At 33.6% G+C, this 18,925-nt stretch overlaps 1 protein-coding gene across 19 annotated transcripts in view; it reads left to right on the top strand.

Annotated features, from left to right (window-relative positions):
- The window catches only part of BCLAF1 (BCL2 associated transcription factor 1), a 52,660-nt gene extending 34,115 nt beyond the window's left edge, over nucleotides 1-18,545 (top strand). For 6 of the 19 annotated variants that reach the window (XM_056818847.1, XM_056818838.1, XM_056818846.1 and 3 more), the window contains exons 11-13: nucleotides 17-163; nucleotides 5,120-5,332; nucleotides 7,750-8,749. In XM_056818847.1, the coding sequence (XP_056674825.1) occupies nucleotides 17-163; nucleotides 5,120-5,332; nucleotides 7,750-7,824 (435 nt within the window). In that variant the 3' untranslated portion in view covers nucleotides 7,825-8,749. Of the gene's footprint in view, nucleotides 1-16; nucleotides 164-5,119; nucleotides 8,750-9,110 lie in introns of those variants that run through there. The other 13 variants (XM_056818850.1, XM_056818844.1, XM_056818849.1 and 10 more) reach the window with 7 other exon arrangements.
- Nucleotides 18,546-18,925: the final 380 nt, after the last annotated feature.

Genomic DNA, 18,925 nt, shown 5'->3' with positions numbered 1-18,925 from the left:
TGTCAATGTTAATCAGTTTCGAATTAGAGGCAGAGGAAGAGCCAGAGGAGTTTTTGCTGGGACAAATACTGGTCCAAACAACTCAAATACTACTTTTCAAAAGAGACCGAAGGAAGAGGAATGGGATCCAGAATATACCCCAAAGAGCAAGAAGTACTTCTTGGTGGGTGTTAGAAATCTGTGTGTTTGGTTTGCATTTATTTTTTAAAACATACTGGGTGAATTAATTTTAGTACAGATATCCTTCATGCTAATAAAATTTCTAAAAAAATTTCACCATAATGTTTATAACACAAAAGAATAAATGTGTTACACATTTTTAGGTGATTTGGAGTGTAGATAGTTTTCAAGTGCTTTTACTCCACCTCCTTATAACTTGGTTCCACCCCTTGTGTGATGCAATGTCAGGAAAGCTACAAGTGGAGTGGCAGCCATAATTAGAATGGAATATTATAACTCTTCTGTGGTTTATGTATTTATTTGAGTGCACTGTCTTGGTGCAAAAATTGATCCTATGAAAGGTTTTTTGACCTATGGCAGCATTTTTTTTTCAAGTAACTTAGACCCAAAGACAACCTAGAGTGTATTTTTAAAATCATGGAGAGACTTTTATCTTTTCTTAGTACATTCAAGTAGTTGAATGGGGAATTTTTTATTGAACAAAGAGTTTATCCTAGGTAGATTCTGGCAGACTGACCTAGGTATTTCATTGGTATTAGATGAGAATTTCTTATTAAGGAAACACCTTTCCACAAAATGGATAGAACCAAGGGGAAAGGTTATGATTTGGGGTAGATGTCAAGACCTAGGTGAGTTGAAATACCTTTGGTATGATAGATGTTATTTGGGGGGTGGAGAGGATGTATTTTTTCAAGTGAGCCAATCAAGCTTTGGAAAGTAGCATATTTATAACTTGATTAATTTTCTTAGGATATTTTTAAACAATCCCCTTCCCTAGCTTCTGAAAAACATGATTTCAGGAAATATTTCTTTTGAATATGTAAAAGTGAAGTGATCATAATGGGAAAAATAGTATTCTGTTTATAAAATTTTGTTTTATTATAGCTTTTTAAGGACTTCCCTTAGTAGTCCTTAAGGGACATTTGCATTACCCAGTTTCCCTGACATGTAGGTAATTTTGCTAGTAGGTACTGCAGCAATGTTCCTTTTAATTAAGTTGCTTCTTTTTTGGGGAGAGGGGTGGGTGGTAGTGGTAAAACATTTCACAGAATGTTCATATTTATTTCTCTAGTTTAACCACCAACAAACCTGAACTGAGTTAAACATAATAAACATTATGTTCGTGAGTTTGGAATTAGTCACTCTTCTACCTAGTATCTAAATAAAAATTAAGGTAACTCCTTTACTCAATATATTATCTATTATAAAGTGTGAAGAAGATAATACCACATCACATTTAGAAAGAACTGACATTAATAGTTTGGCACTGGTGGTGTATAAAATATTCAAATTAAGCCAGATAACTTTTCCTTCCATATCACTTCCAGGCAGCACTGGTACAGGCTTATTGCTGTTCCTACCTCCAGAAGGAGGCAGGTTGGTATAAAGCATAATTGCATCAGTTCCTTATCTATTTTTAGGTATGATTTTCATAAATAAATTGCATGATCAAGAATTTGAGAGTTAGGATCAGATGCTTTTGTCTTGTTCTGACAACATAATTTTTTCAGGATTAATATTAAGTCTTCCACTTTGGTATTCCTTTATTAAGTGTAGTGGCTTTTAATATGTTTTAGTACATATTTATTGGTTTAGCTTGTATTTTTGTTGGTTTAGCTTATAGTTCTTGAATAACTTTACACATTTCAAAGGACAAAAAAGAACTATTTCAAGAATTAAGCTGCTTGTAAATAGCAGAAAAAATATATATATACACCCACATACATATATATATATATATCCTTTGTATCATTAAGTTTGTATAAAAAGCAGCTAAGAGTCTGTTACGTCCTAATTTTAAACAGAAAAAAAGTCAATTTATGATCTCTTTCTACTTAACTGATCAGTTTTCAAAGTTGACCACACTTTTCCCCTGATTTCCATTAATAAGTTGTTTTGATTTTACTTTTACACACATACATACTATACACATTCATATTCTCTCCATATTAGGAGATTAAACTCAGCTAACTCATTTGAGCAGGATTCAATGCTTTATACAGTTTGCTTTTAGAGTAGAGCCATAAGTGGATGACCTTTTGGGAGGGTGCAAGAAAGTTGGCAGCCTGGTAAATTATTTAAAGAAAAAGATTTATAGGAAAATAAAATAGTAAAATATTTCCTATCCTATTGAGCATTTATTAGGGCATTTAGAAAATTAAATATTTAAAACTAGATATTTGATCTGTAGTGTCAAATTTAGTTGATATTGACATTATCAAGGCGTAGCAGATAAGGAAACAAGTTTCAGACAGGGCAGCTGGGTGGCTCAGTGGATTGAGAGCCAGACCCAGAGATGAGAGGTCCTGGGTTCAAGTTAGATCCCAGACACTTTTTAGCTGTGTGACCCTGGGCAAGTCACTTTTACCTAGACCGTACCAATTTTCTGCCTTAGAATCAATACACAGATTCTAAGATGGAAGGTAAGGGTAATTAAAAAAAAAAAAGTGTGTGTGTGTGTGTGTGTATGTGTATGTGTATGTGTATGTGTGTGTGTATATATAAAATATATGCCTCAGAGTCAGGAGTATCTTGGTGTGTGACTGAGGACAATCACCAAACTTGTTCTTGTAATCTCTATTCCTGGTCACAACATTATTTTCTGAAATTTACCCTAACACTTAATGGATGGGGATACCTATGATCTCTTGGATTACAGATAGTTTAGGATTGAAATTTATAATGAAAAGGGTTACAGATATTAAGGAGCACAGAATACTGAAGAGAGAAGCTGTTGCTATCATGCTACTGCTAGGTCAGTGGTGACAGTACAAGTCTCATAGCCATGTGGTGCTATAAATACTTGAATTTGATATGTTTTACCCTTCTTTAAAAAGAGATTCAAGGGGAGCTCAGTGGATTGAGATCAGGCCTAGAGATGGGCTTCTGCATTCAAATGTGGCCTCAGACACTTCCTGTGTGACTTTGGGCAAGCCTCTTAACCCCCATGGCCTAGTCTTTTCACTCTTTTGCCTTGGAACCAATACCCAGTATTGATTCTAAGATAGAAAGTAAGAGTTTTTAAAAAGAAAAAAAAGAGTAGTAGTGTTCTGTGTTAGAACAAAAGGACAGAATTGGCATGCCTGGGTGTTAGTCTTTGTTATTCCCCTAATTACGTTTTTACTCTTTGAGCACATCATTTTAATGGACTAGATCAGATGTTGTTAGTATTTTTGTGGCATGGACCCCTTCACTAGTCTGGTAAAACCTATGAACCTCCTCACTCAATATTTATAATTACCTATGAACCTCCTCACTCAATATTTATAAATGTATAAAAATACATAAGATCATAAAGGAAAATAGTCATAATGAAATTGAATTGTCAAAAATATTTAAAAACAAAAGTTCGTGTACCTCAGGTAAAGAACCTCACTGTGTTCATGATCCTTGAGCTATGGTTTAGCTTAAGGTATGGTTCCTGGTTCTTGGACATGCATAGCCAGTGTGTAAATTTGAGGGTCAAAAGTTTGTTTGGGACTTGCCTCTTACCTGGAGGAGGAGAGACATTGCCAGAGGTTATCATACTTCTTCCAAAAGTATGTTTTCCTCTTTCTTCCTTGAAAACATGCATTTAATCTACTTTTAGGAGAGGATATTGTCCTTTTATCAACAGTGATCTTTCCTTATTTGCAGACTCCTGAAAATCAGTTCCATTTCTATTGCTTACGGAATTAATGAGAGGAGTACACCTGCTCTGTGAATCTCAAAGACATCTTTCAAAGATGGAAGCTTTGAGAGGGAGCTAAAGTTTAGGGGATAGCATGCCCAGACTTCTCTTGCCTTGTCCTTCCAGACACTTTCTCACAAGTATCAACTAGTTAATATCTCTTCAACAACAGGCCAATAATAACTATTTTCTCAATTATCTCATAATTGGTTGCCATTTCTTTTTTCTTTAATCTCCCCTCCCCCAACTCCTTTTGCTAAAAACATTTTAAAAAAGAGTGTCATGCAATGGAATTTAAACTTAACCCTCTTTTGGTTTAAGGCAATTTAATTTGGATCTTAGATTAGACTGGGACTTCCATTATATTTATTAGTCCAGATTCAATTTGTCAAACTATTTTGTACCATAATTCCTTTTTCTGATATCCTAGAACATATTTCTTTAAAACTACTGCATTTTTACTTTGCTAAATAAAATTCGTTATGCATACATACACTGAAACATATTAGCAAAGGAGTTGATCTTTAATTGGCAAATTTATTAGAATACAGTGGGATATGGCAGTGTTAATTAGGTATCAAATATTATATCTTTAAGATTTTCATATGAAAGTATTAGCACCTGAATAATCACTGAAGGAATCTTTTAATTTTATGAATTTCAGTAGGCTAAAAATGGCTATAATCATCCAGATTTCTGGAACCATTTCAGGATTTCATTTATCTGGAATTGGTTCCTCTCCCCTCACATCTACCCTCTCCCCCACCCCTCCCCTCCAGGCATCATTCATCAGTTATAAATGACTTATTTATTAGTGGTCCAATGTAATTTTATAAATATAGACCTGTACATAGTCTTGATTCAATTAAAAAACCTCATTCGTTTATACAGTGCTTCAAAAATGAAGTATATAAAAACAATTGTCAATATTCATGATTCATACTATATGTCCAAGTATTGGAAATGTTTGATAGGAAATTCTGTATGTTGATATATGACAATCTACCAGTTATTGGTGGTTGACTCCAAAGGAAGGGATCATTATAAGTTGGGAAAGGTAACATTTAGTTATGGCTATAAAGTCTACTCAATTTCAGCAGGTCTAGATGACAAATTTACATTTTAAACAAATATTATCACATCATACTTTCTGAATTCCTACCTGAAACATAAAGTTTTGAATCAAACACTTAGCTGATTTTCAACATGCTTTAAACTGAGGTAAAGTGCTCAAAAACATCTCATTGACTATTTTTAACCTTCCTTTAGCATGACGACAGGGATGATGGTGTGGATTATTGGGCCAAAAGAGGAAGAGGCCGTGGCACTTTCCAACGTGGCAGAGGGCGGTTTAACTTCAAAAAATCAGGTAGCAGTCCAAAATGGACACATGACAAATACCAAGGGGATGGGATTGTTGAAGATGAAGAAGAGACGATGGAAAATAATGAAGAAAAGAAGGACAGACGCAAAGAAGAAAAGGTAGAAAATTCCAACTTGTCAGTGAATTGAAGAGCAGATTTCCTTCAGTATGGGCTAGGAGGGTGACGATTTGCTAAAACTAGTAAATCTAATTTTATAAACAGAGCTTGCTATGGTTTATAAATTGTATGTAGTTCCCCCCCTGGCTCTGTTAATCTTCATTTTCTGTGTTTTTTATTATAGGAATAGTAAATCTGAAGTAAGATTGCAACTGAGAGCAGAACTTGCACCCACCATTTTTTTACGTGATTTTTTTGTTTTCAAAAACGAATGTAAGCATTTTCCTTAAATTTTACTGTTTGCAAGTAGTCTGTAGAATTTTTGTTTAAGTCCTTAAATATCTCAATAATAGTAGAGTGTATGTTGAGGATTGTACTAAAGCAAAGTAGAAATTTGCTACGTACCATATTTGTAACTATCAGCTTAAAAAAACCTTTTACTGTTTTTGTTATATGCATTGTAATTCTGCTTTGTCTATAAGATATGGTCAAGTACAACTCTGTGAAAGTTCTGGTTTTTCCCTCCCCCTGTTTGTCAGTGTTTTATTCCGAAGTAAACTTTAGCGCTATATACAAATCCCTGAACAGAAATTGTTTATACAAGCCGTTAATTATTTTAACAGTACACAGCTGTTGTTAGCATCTTCCTTAAGTAGAACACATACACTGTAGGGTGACCAATGTTTGACCTATACCACAGAACAAGTTGTGTTGCTATGGTGAACTAATAATAAGCAAGTTCAGCACTACAGTGAATATTCTAAAAGGGGAAAAATGCCATTTTTGCTCAGCCTAACAGTTGAGAAATAGAAAAGGTAAGCATTTCAAATTACATACAGAATATAAAAATCAGATTAGATAGTTTGATGAAATGGTTTTTCTACTAAGAGCAAACATTAAGTACAGATATAGGAAAGCTTTAGTCATTCCTCTTTTGCTTCAAAATTCACTGTTGATACTCTTGGAGGATTGATTCATTGTCTTGGACAATCAACTATTCTTTGAGGAACAAAATTGGTCTCTAATTAAAAGCATTATCGAAAAAACTCTACCTAATTTGTACTGTTAAAAAACTCTTTAAGCTCTTGTGACATGGATGATGGCTAGGGTGGGGAAGACCCTACAGAAAATTTTTAATGCAGATACTTGGAAAGCTGAAGTCTAAAATAGAAAATATTTGCATTTTACACAATTTGAAAAAGTGGAATGTTTTAGGTTACATAAGATCAGCTACATATACGTTAGGCAACAAGGACAAACTATTCACCAGAAGTGTTTTTAAAAATTTGTTTTTCAAATGTCACCAATAAAAAGTTTTTGTCAGGAAGTTTGTAGCATTGACCCAGCTTGCATTTGTTTCTGTTTTAGTTCCAGTTTGTAAAATGGTGTTATTTTATTTCTGGGGTTTTTCTTCAGGCAGACAGTCTGTGAATTATTTTCTACATTAGTATTTTCAGCTTTAAAAGGAATAAATAATCTGAAGTAATTATTTAATTAAAACCCTTTATCATAATTGAAAGAAATTCCTCCCTTTCTGATTTGAAAATAAGACAAAATAGCTATGCACAGGCATAAGTACAAGTGCTTGCTATTTCTGTTGGGGCTCTAAACATTTTTAAGTGAAATCCTTATTTTTATTCAGTCCTTATTTATGATCATTTTATGAGTTTCTGGCACCTTGGTGGTTGCAGCAATAGCATTTGCTAAAAGCTTATTTTTTTAAAAATTGGGTTTGGGGTAGGTGAAGAAAAGGCAAACACAATTAGAAAAGCAAAAGAAAACTTCAGTTTCGCATGTCTTCCCTGTACTAATTTGACACCCTGAAATTGCTTATTAAAACAAATACATGTCAAAGCAAAAATGCATATCATTACCATTACTTAGGAAGTGTAATTCAATACTGGGGGACCATCTTATCAACTGAGTTGATCCATTACCAAGCAAATAACACATATTCTTGGATGCTTAGCATTCAGCTAGGTAGATAATTTATTTGAACACATTTGCTACTTTAGAAGAGAAACTCACCATTCATTGCTGTATGTTTTTGTCTTTCACTGAAGAAAATGAGTGCTTTTCTGTAGTAGGAAACTAGATAGGAACTGGTAATTAAAGGCTATCCTGAGAGAATATCGAGGTTTTAAAAGCAGATACAATAACACTGCTTTAACTTATATGTACAACAAATTTTTGTGAAGTTATTTCCCTAATAATTAAGAGGGAAGAATCCTAGATGGAATAAAACTGCATGTCTTTTCAGAGCCCAGGGTAAAGCATGGTGTGCAACTTTTTTTTTCAGTCCACAATTTAGCTTCATACTTACTGACATGTACACCAAAGCTAAATTGCTCTTGTTAAGATATTGTCTAATGTTTACAGTAGCAGGAAATATTAACCCTTTGGTACCTGCATTGACAGACTTCCTTTTGCCCAGAGAAGGGAAACAAAATGAACCAAAGGATGTTTCCAGGAAGGATTAAGAAAGCTGCTTAATCACAAGAAGGCCATGACTCAGTTCTTAGGTGTGTATACCTTCCAACATCCTAGGAGTTTTACTATTAAATGCAAAATATATTTTTTACAATATCAGACTGCTTTAAGGAGTCATTCCTTTTTGTCACAGTTTAAATCAGTGTTGGGCATTAATTTGAGAAAAGTCTTCCCCAGTAAGGATGGCTATATAGATGGTTAGATGACTCCATTCAGTGTGATGTATAATGGAATAGGGACCCTTGTAAATTGTCATATGCCAATAAAATGTCATAAGTGGTAATGTGTTATTGTTTGATTACAATAAGTAAGAATTTATTTGCCTCCTATCAGAGTAGTTTCTATGGCCTCTTTTACTTAGTATCTTCTAAAAACTATAATTATTCTGCTCCAAGAATATTGGAAGTGCTTTACTTTCTCAAACTTCATATATATCTTTCTAGACTTAATTTCCTTTGAGCCTTTGAGAAAGGACTTATTAGTTAGCCTGTGGCATCAATAAAAGAACCTAAACCAAATGTTTAGCCATTTGTGTCACTATAATTGAGAAAGTATATACTTAACTTAGGTTGGAAATGCATCTATTTTTATTTAACTTTAAAATAGTCATTGAAGGAACTGTGTAGATGTTAGGGAAACCAAATGAAATAAGACCGGCTCTGCTTTTTAAAGAGAGCTGGTCATTTATGGTTTAAATACTAAAATTCCATTTTGTCTTATACTTTGCCAAAAAAAGTAGGGGTGGGGAAGGAATTTACTTTTTACCTTTGTGGTAAGACCTGATTTAATTTTTATAGTTTATCTCCCAAAAACTGTTTGAAATGTAAAGTTGATGACCACTTTGATTTTTCAACAAAGCTTCTTCACAAAATAGATGTCTTATGATTTAAGGAAAATGGAGAATAAATTGGAATAATACAAATAATAATTTCATTGGTTCCTTGATCTCATTGTTGTAGGCAATTTATCAGTATAAACTGCCACTCATCTTTGCCTTCTTATTCTGTGTGATTCTTTGTCTACTCTCACCATAAGTCTTATTAAGAAGAAACTAAAATGGAGACCTTTCTTCCTTAGCAGGAGGTTTGTCATAAAAATGAGCATTTTGCCTTCTACCATGTGACTTTCATTAGCCTACACAATGAACAGATGATGTAGTTATAACAAGTTAATAATGCATTTTATACAATATTGGCTGCTGGCCTACTTGCCAATTCTTAATTATCTCCCTGAAGGAAGAAAACTTTTAATTTAGGCCCCAGCAACTAATGGCCTTTACCTTGTTATAGCCACAGACTACAGCCCATCCCTGGCCATCCAGATTTGTAAACATATCCTACTGGTTGAAAAGGAGAATATGAGAACAGCACAAATCCATCACCACTCCTGGAAAAACAACTCAGAGTACTCACCTCATTATCTAGTCCTTGGATTTGAAGGGTAATAGTCTTTGCTGTTTTATTTGAATTAGTAAGGAAAGAATTTGTTTTAAACCTGTTTAGCAATTCTCGAGTACTTGTAAAGGAAACATTTGTTGCATTTTGTAGTTTTTTGGTAAGAAGCTGAATATAATCACCAGTATCATTTCTGCATAAAGAAAAAAGGATATATGCTTTTTGAAGGTTTTGGGTTTTTTTAACCTTAGTGATTATGATTATCTAAATGGATTGTCCTGGCAGTCCTTGAGTGACAAAATTTAATTCACTTTTTTTATGTAAAAGAAATTGCATAAGGAACCAGTTACTGTCACAGTGTCTGTTCCTTCCTCTGTGTTTCTCCATTAAAAAACTAGGAAATGCCTATTGTTTAATGAAAGAAAATATTATAACCTAAGTTGTAACTGTCAAGGTTAGTAGTAATTTGAATTATGTACACATTACTTTTTTTCAAAACACTTTCATGTCCCTATGGTTAATTTTGAGATGTAGATAGTAGATGTGAGATTAAAATTTGGGTCTCAATTCCATTTTACATACAGACCTAATATTAAATAGGAAGAAAAATAGCTATAGACTGTGATAAAGAGATATCTTGAGTCCATGACTGAAATTTTAGCTCTAGACTGTACCCCATAGTATATTTACCTGCATGAAAAGTATTTTCCCAGTGAAAAAGGAAAGGAGCAGTAAAAATCTTATCAGAACATGATAAAAAGAAAGTCCCTGCTCATTTGCCTTGTTTAGAAAGGATAAAATACAACTATGTTTGGCACTAAAGTTTCTTCAGAGCTTGGCTTCAGCCTCTACTTTTCCAAGATGATTCAAGCCATATTGGACTATGTACTTTATGCTGTTGACATCCCTTTTCTGTTTCACTGGCCCTGAATGTTCACTGAAGACAAGCCCCCCCCCCCCCCCCCCATTTTGTATGTTTCTTACTAAAGAATAAAGTCAATTTCTAGTGAGTAAACTTTATTTACCTATGTAAACCTTTGCAAATTTAGAATATCAGTGTCAAATAAGCCAACATGATCAGAATGACTCAGAGATCAGTTCTGTATCCCTTATGTCATGCTTCTTCTCATGATGTATATTATGCTATGTTTTATGTACAAATTACCTCTCCCTTTTTCAACAGAATGTAATCTTGTTGATCTTTCATTTTTGTCTAGTATTATTCCTGGCAAAGAGCAGGCAATTAACAAATTCCTATAGAGTAAAAGAATGAATTAGTAACATTACTGGAATCAATTCAACTTGAATACAAAGTTGGGGCCTTCAGCATTTTTACATTCACTCTCTTTAGCCTTTGCTGAAGGATCAATGAAAAACTGAGCAGATGAGTTGTTTTCTCTAAAGACACTAAAACACACCCATAAAACTCTTTTTTTTAAGTTGAATATTCAACTTCAAAATTACATTTCATTTTTCTGAAACCATATTCCTGAAGGTTATATATACATGTACAGAGTCAATAAGTTCCTGGTAAGGGTGGTGACAGAAAAGTTAAAAAACTTCAGCATGGATATTTTCACTTGATTTTAAAATCCTTCAATGAGTGAAGAGGCAACATTCTTCTCCCTATTAGAAACCTCAGCCAACTAAGAAAAGTGGTGAGGAATTAGCAGTGGCAGGTGATAAAGTTTGATGATCTTTTGAGGTTCTTATTGGAAACCTTTGATAATGTGAGGTATAAAGGTGTGTTTATCGAGCTAGTAGAGAAAAAAGTAATTTGTATACCGGTATAGTTTAGGTCTCACTAGAAAAATCAGTAGAGTTGGAAGAGATTTAATAGATCATTTTGAATTCTAAAAACTCATTTCCATCAATTAGTTTCTAGTATTTTTATGTAAATCTGGATTTTTACATTTGCTATATAAGAAACATAGAAACAGCTCTCATAGGAGGTTCTTGATTTAATCAAGTATTGTGAGCATGATTATCTGGTTTCCCTTGTCACCTCTGAAATTTACTGAGTTAGCAATGAAGAACAAATTTTATAATTTAATATGGAATAAAGATATTTAGAATAAAAGTTAGTGATACATAATAAGACTACAAAGAAATAATAATAATAGATGATAACAGTAAAGCTTGCATTTATATTGTACTTTAAGTTTGGAAAGTGCTTTATAAATATTCTCATTTGATCCTCATAGCAACTTTGGGGGAATAGGTGCTATTATTACCCCCATTTTACAGATAAGGAAATTGATGCAAACAAACGTTAAAAGTGGTTTTGCTCAGGGTCAACACAATGAGGTAGGAATCAAATACTGGTATTACCTTGACTCCAAATCCACTATGGCACCTTTTGCATGCTTTTTTTTTTTTGAACAGTGTACTACATCTTTATAGTAAGGCAGCTAACATATAAGATTCTCCTAAGGTAGCTGATGTCTGAGTTTAGTATAGCAAAATGCAAGCATGAATGGCTTTTAGATAATTTTTGAGTGTAGAAAAACTTTAATAAGGGATCCATGATAGATATGACCCAACGTATACTGAAAGCTTAGTATGCTAATTGAGTATCAGTTATTAATGACAAAGTCAGCTGTAAAGCAGGATTTTTAATACATGCTCCACAGTTTCATGAAAGCTGTCCCACATAGGTCAAAATCAAAGAATTTTGTGTTAATGGTGAAGTTCTCCAAAAATTCCTTTTCACAGATGACAATGATTATATCAAATCTAGAATATTACAAAACCTTTCCAGGAATGGTGAAAGTTGAGCTATCTACATTGGAGAATTAAAGTGAATGAAAAAAGTGCCCATAACCCCTCATGCTAAATAGTTAAATAATAAGCTCACTTGCTTTTCACAACAACACTATTAGATAGGTTACTGTAATTATCCCTGTTTTATAAGTAAAGTTATAACCAAATCTACATAGCCTAGTGTCTTATCAAATCCAGGTCTTCTTGACTTCAAATTATTGTTCAGTTCACCATATCACACTATCTTGACATGTATGTCATAAAAGAATTTTAATATAACGAGCTCAGAAATGAATCAAAGTTGGAGATGAGCATGGAATGTAATTAGGAAATAGCACAGGACTTATAATAGCAAACTGTTTATTGTCACATGTCCATCTCTTACACTAATATTATGGTGTTGCTACATTTTTGTGAATTCTTAAAAAGTTTAAAAGATGCATAGTGGATATAAATAAATATTGATAAAGACTTGGTATAAAATGTTACTATGTTATTAATGGCCAGAAATCTAAATAGGCTGATCTCATGGTATAATGATGGCAATTCTAGTACTAACACTTATTTTAAAAGGGCAGTAAAGGGGGAAGCTAGGTGGATAGAGAGCCATACCTAGAGATGAGAGGTTCTGGGTTCAAATGTGCCCTCAGGCACTTCCTAGCTATGTGATCTAAGTTGCCTAGCTCTCACTGCCAAACTTTCCTTGCATTATGTCAATTAGAATGGAATTCTGAAAGATAATTGTGTGCCCACACAATGGAAAAGACTGGGCAGTAAGTACCCTTTTATATAAGGAAAGGTCACTTTTCTGGTGGTAAGTTAAAAATGAAAAATCTGATTCCAAATCTAAGGTAAAATTTGAGTATATTCAAATATATTAATACTTTAGAAGTACTTTATATACATTGTTAATTCAATTTAAAATAACAGATTTCCTAGATCCTTTGAGTGTTTCCCCTTTTGGGGGAGAGGGCAGAGAATATTATTTCATTTTTCAACATTTGATGGCATAAAAAATAAGAAAGTGTAGCTGATGAAAAATGCCAGATGTGGGAGAATTCAAATCAAAAACAACAACATGGTAAGAAAAAGAGTATTTTATCCTGTCAGATTAAATGATGTAACACTAATATTCCTCTTCCTACGAACAAAATCATTCCTAAATGAGTGTGGCTTCAAGGAAGAGGATAAACTGAAACATTCAAATTCTTCCTTTTGAAATAAATACTTATATTTATATAATCCCACAGAATTGTAAGTATAAGTGATTTTACAAAGTTCCTTGATTTTAAAATGAGCTATAGTAAAATCTCTTGGATTCTCAGGGATGGAGTGTAAGTGGCATGAATGTTTAAGCTGAGGAGAGATTAAGAAAAAAAGTGTTGGTTTTGGTATTAGCACTTTAAAGTTTGTAAGGTGTTTTACACACCTGATCTCATTTGGTTCTTAACAAAAATCCTCTGAAGTAGGTGCTATCATTCTCTTTTTACATTTGAGAACACTGAAGCTTAAGATGATTAAATGACTTTGTATATAATCACACAATTGGTTACACAAAAAGTATATGATTTAGGAATTGAAGCACTTGATTATTCAATACTTTATCATTGTGCCCCTATGTGATGTTTCTTATTAACTAAGGATATTAAATAGGAATAATAAGGATATTACAAGAAATGAATAAATTATGCTTCTGGCATTTTAAGGACACCCTGCTCCCTGCTTCCCGCCCCCTCTCCCCCAGCTTTCTGGTCCACTTGAAATTCAGTATTGACCTGGACCTTCTCTGTTGTATCACGGTCCTATAAACTGCACTCTGAACCGTGGCTTTGTACATGAGAGTCAACTACAACAAATAATAATGCCCTTATTTTGGTAGTACTTTGCTGAGGATGGTGAAGTAGACAAAAAATAAAGTGGCCCCTACTCTGAAAGTGTTGATGCTCTCCTGATTTTACTGAAGTGTTTGATTTTACTATTGTTCTCCTACTTAGCTAATGACCTCAACCATCTGAGGCAGCCAATGCTGGTACTTAACTCAGTTTTCCCACATCCATATTTCATCCCTGTCTTGGATTCTTAATCTAGTCTATAGCCATTTCAAAGGTCTGCAAAGAGATAACACTTCCTATGTGTTCAAAACCTCTCTACCCTGGGCCCAAATGAAGGGTCTGGCTTCACTACCAAGACTTGATGCTCAATTCTATCACCTCATTATTTTTAGTTCCTTATAGTTTGGACTTTAGTATTGCACTGAAGCTGCTTTCAGAGGTTACTTAACTTTCAAACCCTTTGAACTCTGCAATGTTACAATGCTGGCTATTCCTTTTTTCTAGATACTGTTCTCAGTTTGCTTCTGTGTAACAGCATTTAGGGTTTTTGTCTTTTAAAGCTCCCCTTTTCCCTCATGTTCTTCAAAGTCAGGGAATTCCCCAAAGGTTTGTATTTGGTTATCTTCTTCTCTACACATCCTCAGTGAAGGAATTTCCATAGTTTCAGTTAGAACTCTGTGAGGAACTTCCCAAAATGGACCTACTCAAGCTCCAGACTCACATTTACAACTAGCATGTGTGCCCAGCTTTCAGACTCTTTCTATGACCTGGATTCATCATTTTTTACCCCCCCCCCCCAAACCTGTTCTACTTTTAGCTTCCTTATTCTTTTTTTAAAGGAGCCTCAATTTTTTTCTTATCACACTGGCTTAAAATTCCAGTAACTAAACTACTGTTAAAAAAATTATTTTACACTTTAGAATCAATACTAAGTATCAGTTCCAAGGCAGAAGAGCAGTTAGGGTTAAGCAATGGAAGTTAAGTGACTTGCCCAGGGTCACAGAGCTAGGAAGCATCTTGAGGTCAGATTTGAAACCAAGACTTCCTATCTCTAGGGCTTGCTATCAATCCACTGAGCCACCTAGCTGGGTCCTACACTACTTCTTTATCCGAATGTTCATTTGTAATTTCTAATCTGCTTTCTACTCCCACTGCTCCCATCTTGGTATTCTTTCATGGTAGAGGCATTTCTAAAATTGAAATCTACTCTTAAAGGTCAAAAATACCACCAGGGTGAGCAGGATTATAGAATTTAGCACCAAACTACACTCCCCTCTTCATAGATTAGGAAACAGGTCCAGAAACATCGAGTATGTAGGCATTACAGGCAAGCCCACAAAAGGAGTTAAATTGGCATCTTAGAATTATGTATATAGATTTTGTAAAGCCTACACCCTATGAGGGATGATGGTTATTTTGATCTGTATGTTCTATAATGAGTCCTAGTGGGGTGGGAGAGAGGGAAAATATGATATAATAAGAATAAACCATTTATTAAATGCCTGCTGTGTGCTGCCATGTACTATGCTACCAACAAGCAAAACAGTTCTACTCTTAAGGAATACTTATAATAGCTAATGTTTGTTAATGTTTAAAGTTTTTACAGTTCTCAATTGATCTTCATACCAATCCTGGGACGTAGATAATGTCCACACTTTACAGATAAGGAAACTGAGGCAAACAGGTTAAGTGACTTGCCCAGGGTCACACAGCTAGTAAGTATCCCAAGCTGGACTTGACTCAGGCCTTCCTGATTCTAGGCCCAGTGCTCTATCTGCTGTATCATCTAGCATCTTTTTAAGGTGGGAGCTGAGATGGGTGGGTTGGAGTTTTCTGCATTATGTCATTTCCCTGCCTCCAAACTTAAATTCTGCCTTACATGTTCAAATTCCACTATAATCTGGACTGATGCTTCTACTAGTCTGACATCTGAGCTTTCTGCCCTAGTTTGGACAGCTCCCTGATACCAAAGCAACAAAATATGCTCTTTCCCAGCTCTGTTTCCTTTGTTTTTATTGTGAACCTTTTCTCTTTCTAAATTTTATTCTTTCAAAGTCTAGTTAAATAAGATTTTATCTCTTCTACAATGCCTTCCTATTTAGGATTACAGGATTAAGATACTAAAAATCTAATCCAATGCCTTAATTTTATGACAAAACTGAGGTGGCCTGGAGAACTTAAATGATTTATCCAAGATTATCCAGTTAAGTAAAAAGCATAGGTAAGATCTCAACCCACTTGTGATATTAAGACTTTCTGTTCTTAACTATTTCCTAATTCTCATTGATTTCTCTTTTTTCAGCTCCTATAGTCTGAACCATACAATTTAGTTAATGGCTGTTTTAAATTGTTAATTTAGATATTAGTCTTTTCCAACTAAATGGTGAATTGCTTGAGTGTAGAGTCTTAATTGCAAATCTAGTATATGTGCTGACAAAGTAAATACCTAATTAAAAATTTATCCATGTGTTCCATAGGCTATCATTGATTTCTGTACTTAATAAGTACACACTCACTGATTTGCTTAGTCAATAATTATGAAAGGCAAAGATGTTGTACTATTGAATGCACATTACAAGAGTGTTTACATCTGTCTTTACACTCCCCTTGGAAGTTACTGAGCATCTTTTGCCCTCTTCTCTGTTGCATGTGTTAACTGTTTTAATTGTCATAATGTAAGTGAGACATTTCACAGTACTAATTTAAGAACACTCATTCAGACTTTTAGGGAATAGTAAATTGCTGTAACTTAAGATTTTATAATGCACAGAAGCAGTGATTGAAGGTCTTCATTAAGTTCTTAGGCATTACTAACTTCCATTAGTTGAAAGATACTGAGGTATTGCATTCATTATTTTATATGAATAAAACTCATTTATGTTTAAATAATTTCTCTCAAATTTTCCTAATTGCCTAAAAGGCAACACTTTTAAAAGAATTTCTTAAGGTATTTAGATAAGTAGTCATAAGAACACATGATATTAGAGGCAAATAATGAATAAAAGAAATACTTTCTATAATGGTAAAAATAAGTATGCATAAGCAAAATATGGAGGAAGGGAAAAGAATTGACCTGTTAACTGTACAATGAAAAAATACATCAAAATAAGCTTTTAGGTTTTTTACAAGAATTCTTTTTATACTATTCTCTTTTTAATGTTTAGATGATTAAGATCATTACAATTTTAATTTTCACTGAAGGAATAAATGAAAATTCCTCACCTGGAGAGATGAATGAATAACTTCAAAATGATTCAGAAACATAAAAATGGAATAACACTATTTTTGTTGTTTCTGTTCTGTGGATATGAAACTAAATCTAACCAACATACAATTGGGCATCTGTGCTTGTAATTGTAAATGTATCTGAAAATGTGGAAGTGGAGACAAATGCCATGTAATTTATACTTCATCTTGAGTTCTTTTGTTTAAAAGCTGTTTTGTTATTAATTGGGTATCTGGAATTTAATCCTTAGATTGTCTTTTGTATTTACTTTTAACAAGTCTTTAAATAGTTTCTACTTACTCCTTCCTATAAACCTAGGTATAACAACGTGACCTCGCAGAGGAGGTTTTTGACCATTCAAAAGTTTAATAATCCACACAGCAAAAATCAAATAAATAAAAATGCATATTGTTTAGATCATGTTGACATGTTAGGTGGGTAGCCTATCGAATTAGTCTTTCAGTACCTTAGTCTTGAATAAGCATTTCAAATGGAAGATGAGTTAGTTCCCAAATTGATAAAGAGGAAGATAAAAGGCTAAATTATAAGACTTTGGATAATTTCACAGTGTTTTAAATAATCCCAAGAAGCTCCCTGATATAAATCCATCAATTTTTCCTCCCTTTAAATTAATAATTTAAACTTATACTTCTATCCCACTTGCCTGTCTCACTAAACCTCATTTTCATAAATATTTGGACAAAACCTAACAACGTTATTGTGTCTCACAATAAAGACTTCACTCCATACTTTTGTGTGTCTTATTTTTTTAAAAATTATTTTCATTATACAAAGACTACAGAAACTGTCTCCCACTTTTGAAAGGAAGGTATGCATTTTTTCTTTCTGGGATTCATATTGATCACTATGATCTTTGAGCATCATTTTAGTGTTTACATTTACGTTGTCATGCATATTTTTTTCTTGATTCTACTCTTTATAGCCCATATTTTTTCATTATCATCTTTTTGGTGATGCTATATATTGGTGATTTATGGAACATTACATTCTGAGAAGAATGAAAAACACGAGTGACTTCAAGGTCAATGGATAGATGTGTGAATTGAGTATAAGTGAGATGCAGCCCTATTATCAATGTACAAGAAGTGCTGTAAAAATGAAGAATGGAGGCTGATGGTGTAATAATAACCCAATGATAATTGGTATATACTCCCAAGTGTGTCATTGACAGGTATGAAAAACTACAAGATTTAAAGTAAGGCTTCAAGCAGATTGGTTGATTGCCATTGGAAGATTTAATGACACGAAGACAAAATTACATGAAACAAAAATCACAGGATGGAAAGCCAAGAATGGTTTGCAATCTAATTTCTGGGAGTGTCCACAATAATGAAATGTGTCCATTAAAATCAGTATTTAAATAAAGTCTTACATGCATGTCATTAATGTTAAATATTGCTGATTCCCCCAAGAAGGTAAAGGAGAAAGGGTAAAGATGTGAGCAAATTTAAGTGACATAAAATCAATAAAAAATGTAAAATATTTAAATTTGATTAGATTTTCCATTTAATGTAAATTTCTATAGGAGTACCTCCTCATAATGAAATGGAGACTGCAACTCAGCTTCATTATTTAGTTGGTTGCTCTATTAATAATGGAAATAGATAAAACATTTTCATAATTAGAAACAATTTTCAGAAGAATTTAGTTTAAAACATTTTAACAGCTGCTATTTTTATTTATTTTACTTTATTTATTATAGGTAAGAGTGTTTAAGTGACTTGACTAAAGTTAGCAATTAGGTTGTGATTAGAGTCTAGAATCCTAACTCTGACCTCCTGAACTGCTGTGCTGATAATTGCTTTACCTTCCCAACTTCTTTTTGAGGAGGAACTTTTATTTCATTTGGAATTCTCACTGGAACAAGT

Source organism: Monodelphis domestica, chromosome 2 (genome assembly GCF_027887165.1).
Source record: "Monodelphis domestica isolate mMonDom1 chromosome 2, mMonDom1.pri, whole genome shotgun sequence".
Taxonomy (NCBI): domain Eukaryota; kingdom Metazoa; phylum Chordata; class Mammalia; order Didelphimorphia; family Didelphidae; genus Monodelphis; species Monodelphis domestica.
This window is presented reverse-complemented; position numbering and strand designations above follow the sequence as displayed.